The sequence below is a fragment of the Limulus polyphemus genome, unplaced genomic scaffold (assembly GCF_000517525.1).
Source record: "Limulus polyphemus unplaced genomic scaffold, Limulus_polyphemus-2.1.2 Scaffold1332, whole genome shotgun sequence".
In the NCBI taxonomy this organism is placed as follows: domain Eukaryota; kingdom Metazoa; phylum Arthropoda; class Merostomata; order Xiphosura; family Limulidae; genus Limulus; species Limulus polyphemus.
Window position 1 is genome coordinate 9,796 of NW_013666942.1, and position 6,811 is coordinate 16,606.

The window sequence follows — 6,811 nt, forward strand, 5'->3', positions numbered from 1 at the left end:
TAGATCGGCCCAAAATTGAGTTGGACTATCGGCCCACCGGGACAAGACCCGGTATCCCGATAGGCCAGTCCGCCCCTGCATACCAATTTATACAGGTATATGTGTCACCCTTTGAAATGGGTTCGTTCCTCTTCCCCTCAAGAAGAGGACAGAGGAAAATATCAGACAGAAAGTGTCAAACTTAATGTCATAATTGGTTCTCTGTAAGAACACTAAATAACCGGGTTGAAAGGGTTAACGCATTTCACGAACATAATGTGATTGTGGGTTATGAAACACCACTAAAAATTTCTTGAGGCTATTTTTTGAAATATATAAAAATGAAATCATCATTCACTTAATAATACATTCTAAGGTAATATAAGCAATAAAAATGTAGCAAAAGATAAAAAAAACTTTGTTTAATTTTCAAATGCTCATATACACAAGAAAGAAATCCCAAACAAATTTAATTTATGCTTTTGTTTGTTTTGTTGTTAACCGTAAAGCTACACAACGGGCTATATGTGTTGTGCCCAGCATGGACTTCGAAAGCCGATGTTTAGCGCTATAAGCTATTCGACTTACAGCTGATTCACTGGCGGCTTAATTTATGCTTATCAAATAGCCTTAGGAAATGGCGATAATTTTTGTCTATGCCTTTGCTGAGTATAGGGTAACATATTTTGGGGCCACTCCTGTAACTGAACGAATTCTGCTGAGTAATATATACAAAAGTCAATAACTTTGCTCAATTCAAGAAATGTACCAGAAGTTTCTTTATCAAGTGTACTATTAATATGAATTTGGCTTGGTGTCTGTATAACAAACTCATTTATGGAAACGAAAACAGGTTCTCGAATAATTTCTATAATATAAATATTTTGTATTAAATTTACATAGATTAGAAATTCTCTGCGGTAGTTTTAATTAATGCGAATAAAATTTACTATATAAAATCTTTTACTTGGTTGTTATTTGAAGCAGTTCCGATTAAAAAAACATGAGTTACTACAACATCTACACTTGACATGGTAAAGGCTTCTTGATTTGAAATTCACATCTTAGTTGATAGCTTTATTCTATTTTGAAAATGTTAAAAGTCTACTAACTTTAGAGGACGCCACTTTTACATTTGCGAGTAGATCTTAAAAATTGCATTTTCCACTGTAGTTCTACTTCTACAGTACAGAAAGTTTGTACGCTGTGTAGAAGATTTCTTATAAGTTATATAATTTGGCATTTTAAAAATGTGATTTCATTATCAGGTTGTCGTTAATGTTTTATGTAACGATAATGCAGAAGAGAAGAATTTAATAACACCTACTAGTTACAGACTTTAATGTTAGTAGTGTTACTACTTCAGCCCTTGCAAGTTGCAGCCCACAAGTTAGAATTACTCAATTAGAAAGTTTCTGTATTTGATTTTTCTGAGACAGTGAGAATGAGACTTGAGTTGAAAGTTTGATATTTTTATAATTTTGCTTATAACATCAACAACATATAACACAGTTATTAATAATAATATTAATAGTTAAGTTTAAATTAATTGTACGTCACTCAAGTCCAGTACTCGCGTAGTAGTAGTAGTACTACTACTAGGATACTATTTAGTCTACTATTAGTATTAGCTAGTATTAGTACCAACGTTAACATTAGTCATTACTAATCAGTATTATAACATAAATTATAATTCAGTGTTAATTAGGTTTTGTACCTGAATTTTAATGAAACAGAAATTGTAAACTTGATACTACCTCTCATACCAAGATCTAGCAAGGACAAGAAGAACCGAAAACAAAACAAAAAAAGAGTATGCAAGCAATAAAGTGTGTAGTTGTTGGGGATGGGTAAGTTAATTGTTGTAATTTTATGATTTTCTCTTTTCAGCATTACCTGTTAGCACAGTTTAAGTATGTTAAAAGTCGTGTTCATATCCAGTGACTTTTTACATTCAACAAGTAATGAAAAACATTTTGTAAATGTAAATTATGTAGGGATGGCAATGCCAAAAAGAATGCAAACAGGAATATCGGAATGATACAGTTATACATAGATCATCCCAACATGACTTTCAATATTAAAAATCTTGCAAATTTTGCAGCATATTGTGTTAGAAACTTTGAAACAAAAGAAAAAAATATTGTTAAAAATTGTTTGTCAAGTTAAATCCATCAAATGAACTAGGCTAAAAATATTTATATGTAAAATACAATTAATATAGGCTTTGTCATTTTAAACTTCAAAAAACAATGAATCTAATTTTAACTGTTGTTTTCATTAAAATATTGATTTGTTTTAACTTTCAAAAACATGGTACTGAAATATTAAGTCATGCCAGTTAGAAAAAGATTACTCTTGAATCGTTATTGTTTTCTTTGAAACAAAAACTAATTCCCATAACTGTTTCTTTTGAGAATTGTAAGTATAGACCTATAGAGAAGTATGTTACATTTTAATGATAGTAAATGAATCTAATGTGTGCATGTATACTAACTAACTTATTTTCTAAAAAGCTTATATTTTGTTCTCCATAGGGCAGTAGGTAAAACATGTCTCCTAATCAGTTACACAACTAATGCCTTCCCTGGAGAATATATTCCTACAGTGTAAGTATATCCCCTTAAATGTTTCTGTACTTGCTTTTGTTACATAAGTAGCACTTTAAACAGGATAATTATACATAAGTATGAAGTTCCATACTAAATGTGATTGTTTTTTAATGATCACACAGAATAATCAGGAACTAAGTAGATAAGTTTTGTACCACTCCATCTGGTAAACTTACGGGCTTCGTTGACTTGATTTGATTAAGTTTATTGCTTCTATAAAAAATAGTACAAAAATTTAGCTGCATATAAAAGTATTACTGTTAATATTTTCTGAATGTTGATTTTTTATTGAAATAGTGAGAAAAGGATCCAAGTTAATAAGTATATTTGAATAGATAGGATATAAAACCTTTTAAGAAATTGAAAGAAGTATTCATTTGTTTGCAAGTCGTACCTTTTACGTGGTCAGTGTGTGAAATGGTATGGATATTTTTAATGTTATTTCTCTGAATAAGAAGTAAGTAGTGCCAGTTACCTCGTTTCTTTCAACCTTTATGCTTACATTAATTAATTGATACTTGTAATCATGTAAAATATTAAGATTTATTTCATGGTGTCAAATTATCTGTAATAAAAACATTTTAAGAAAAAAGTCGTAATGGAAAAAGTAAAAAAAAAAATCTAACCACTACAAAAATATCTAAAGTTTTTAACATTTATTTGTAAAACCACTGATAATTAAGATAAAAGTAATTTAATAAGGTCACTTAAGTGATGAAAGTAAACAGTCAGTTGTTGAAGCCTGAAGTTACCCAGTGTATTAACATTCTTCTTTGATATAATTAATATCATTTGACTTGAAGGAATATTATTTATTAAGGGCTTATAATAACTAATACTGAATTTTTTTTTATTCAGTATACATTAAGTTAAATGATACCTCCTGGTTTTTCCGGGACAGTCCCTTTTTCTCATAGTTTGTCCCAGTGTCCTTAGAAAAGTTCTCTGGTATGCACAAAATGTTCCGAATTTATGATAAAGATGCAAAACTGTTAGTTATTTCATTGAATAATGAATGTAATAGGCCTACTTGATTTGTTCATCATTGTAATACATACTCTCCTGCTGTGAAGTTCTTTCAAAAGTTCCATCTGTCTGTGGTGAGAAACCCATGTCTTTGCAGGTTTTTTTGTTAGTAGTACTGTAGTAGACCTATAACAGTTGTTGAATATATGTCTATCACCAAAACAATAGTAGTTGAAATTATTTCAAAAACAATGTTATTATTAATATAATATTTGGCACAGTTCCAATAACTTAAGTAAATTAAGTAAAGTTAAATTTTTTCAAATCTGTAACAACAATTTTGAAATTAGAAGCAAGGGCTGAGATGTCCCCATTTTTCAGTTTGTTAATCTGGTCACCCTAAATGATATGTAATCATTAGGTTCGTATAAAAACTTAGTTCCAAATGTCTTCATGTGCTTATGCAATCAGTGGAATTATTCTGTATGGACTGAGCTTTAAACCACATTAAAAAAATATCTGTGTGAATCTTGTCTCATATATCTGTATGAGAAATACCAGTACATGTATCTGTAGGTGTAGAAGCTTTAGAATACCTATAGTACTTGCAGAATAACAATACTTTTTTTTATCTTCTCTACTATGACATTGGTATGGTACAACATGAATAATGCTACCTGTACATGTTGCTGTTTTTTATTGTTAGGTCACTATCACCATCACTTAGTAGAAGTTTTGTATTGTTAGAGTATTAATACCTACATGAATACCTAGTTCTGATATTGTACTAGAACATTGATTCCTGTTATCATACTTGGTACTGTACTGTTAAAAACTACTAACTGCTTCTTATAGTCATTCTCTGAAATACTATACCTACACCTGGTTCTGATTACAGTTGTTCAGTTAACTTGATTAATAAAAACTACGATTAAATTGATTACTGTCACGAAAACAGTTAATCACAAATAATGTTTCCAATTCTTTACTGTTTTAACTTATCCTAACTATTCAAGTAATTGAAATATTTCTATTATGATTTCTCGTTGTTGTTTTTGATTAAATCGGGTCATTCAGCATAATTGATTAATGTCAAGATTCACAAAAATATTTCACTAATTACTACTATTTTTGATTATTACATCCATAAAAGTCTCACATGGATTATTTAAATGTAATTGATTAACAAGCCTGACAATTAATTGATTATCAAATTCCACTAATTGGCCAGCTCTGGTACTGATGTTGTTTACTAAGACTGGTCTCACTTTTTACTGTTTTTGTACTGTAAGATCATTAATTCACCCAGATAGAATAGTTTTTCTTCAACTGTTATGATGTTTCAGATTTGACAATTATTCAGCAAATGTAATGGTGGATGGAAAGCCAATCAACTTGGGTCTTTGGGATACAGCAGGCCAGGAAGATTATGATAGGTTGCGTCCTCTTTCTTACCCACAGACTGTAAGCATCTATGATTTTAAATGTTTGTGTAATGTTTCACTCACTTGTAAAAGAAATTTTTATTTATGATTAGCACAGACATAGAAAACTCCTTGAATTTTAGATGGGCCATTAAAAACTCTTTGAAGTTTAACTGGGTCCTCAAGAACTTCTTGAATTTAACCAGAGGAGGTTTTGTCCTAGTAGTTTGAAAAAAACCTTATTGAATTACGTTAAAGGGGCATCAAACAATTCAAAAGTTCTTAAATTTTACCCAAAGGTTATTTTCTTTGCTTATTTGATTGTTTGTTGTTTTTTTTTTACAAAGAAAAGAAAAAAGATTAAGGAAAACACATGTTGCTAGGATACATTAGCATGGTGACACTGGTAAGTAGCACAAGTTATCCAGAATATTTTGTAGCTATATCAATGATACAAAGCATACATATCCATGGTTGAGTAAAATGAAGTTTTCCTAATAAAATTAGTATGGTTTTTAAGGTTTTGTCGTCGTGAATAACGGTCATTATTTGTATAAACTGGAGAACAATGTACCATGCAAAGACTGGATTAGGTCCTTCAAGAGTGGTAGAAGAAAGGCTTTATGTATGATCCGCGAACATGTTGATTTTGGTTTGAATTTGAGTTATAAATATATGTCTTATAAAATCATAAGAAAATTACAAATATTTCAGCATATGAAAATAATATTATGTTTGATATAAGATTTTATTTGACACACAATCACATCCAAAAACTCCATACCTAAGATAAGATTTGTTTTTGAGAAACAAACATTTGTTATTAGAGCTATGTGTTTATGGTAAGGTTCAGTAAGGTTGCATTGCTTTTTAGATTTTATTATATCGGTATATGAATAACAAACCAGGAATTTACTCTAAAATGTATATTTCACATCAGTTTATTATTTACTGAATGAATAAATGTAATAGCCTTGCTTCCAACATTTAAAGTAGTTTTAAAGTCGCATGTAATTTGAAAGCATGTAACTACTGCTACGCGTATGACATTGTATAACATTAGCTGATAGAATCACGAACGTGAAATTGAAGATGGGGATATCCAAGAGCAATAAATGAAGTTAATATAGATTGATTTAAAACAAACTTCCTTGTTTGAGACACTTAACAGTTACTTATATCCTTATTATTTTACATTACAGTTAGCTGTGCTTTGTGATATTTAACTTTTAATTTATATTAACTCTCAAGTAAATGTACTTTCAAAATGCTTAATGTAAGTCAAGTTTTATTATTACTTTACATTTGCATAGCACATAGTCTGGAATTATTTTGTGTTTTTGAACACTGTAACTATAATGCTTATATGGAAGAATTTAATGTTGTTGTTTTTTCTGTTTCCCTCTTAGGATGTCTTTCTCATCTGTTTTTCTTTAGTGAATCCTGCATCTTTTGAAAATGTCCGAGCAAAGGTGAGGCAGTAGTTCTGTATGTGCATGTCTATATAGATATATATATAAAAACCTGTGTATGTAAAAACTCGCTTTTTACATGCAAGTATTCCACTTGTTACGTATTACAATTTCAAATAGCCTAAAATTGAGTTAAATTGTAATTTAGATTTAGTATTTAAATATATGCCGATATATATCCAATTTATGATATTTGCCAACAAGATTGATACACACAGTTTTTTTTTTTAATACAAATATATTTTAATATACAAACAATAATGGAATATAAAATAACGGTTATTACAAATAATTATTACAAACAATGATTTATATACAAAAGTTTTACGGACTTACAAACAATACCGAGTCTTCTCTC

At 29.6% G+C, this 6,811-nt stretch overlaps 1 protein-coding gene across 4 annotated transcripts in view; it reads left to right on the forward strand.

The window, feature by feature from the left end:
• Nucleotides 1-1,126: 1,126 nt before the first annotated feature.
• Nucleotides 1,127-6,811, forward strand: part of LOC106463138 (ras-related protein Rac1) — a 14,102-nt gene continuing 8,417 nt past the window's right edge. The window contains exons 1-5 of one of the 4 annotated variants that reach the window (XM_022390556.1): nucleotides 1,127-1,417; nucleotides 1,750-1,829; nucleotides 2,517-2,588; nucleotides 4,904-5,021; nucleotides 6,391-6,453. In XM_022390556.1, coding sequence (XP_022246264.1) covers nucleotides 1,795-1,829; nucleotides 2,517-2,588; nucleotides 4,904-5,021; nucleotides 6,391-6,453 — 288 coding nt within the window. In that variant the 5' untranslated portion in view covers nucleotides 1,127-1,417; nucleotides 1,750-1,794. The remainder of the gene's footprint in view (nucleotides 1,418-1,749; nucleotides 1,830-2,516; nucleotides 2,589-4,903; nucleotides 5,022-6,390; nucleotides 6,454-6,811) is intronic. The other 3 variants (XM_013923118.2, XM_013923119.2, XM_022390557.1) reach the window with 3 other exon arrangements.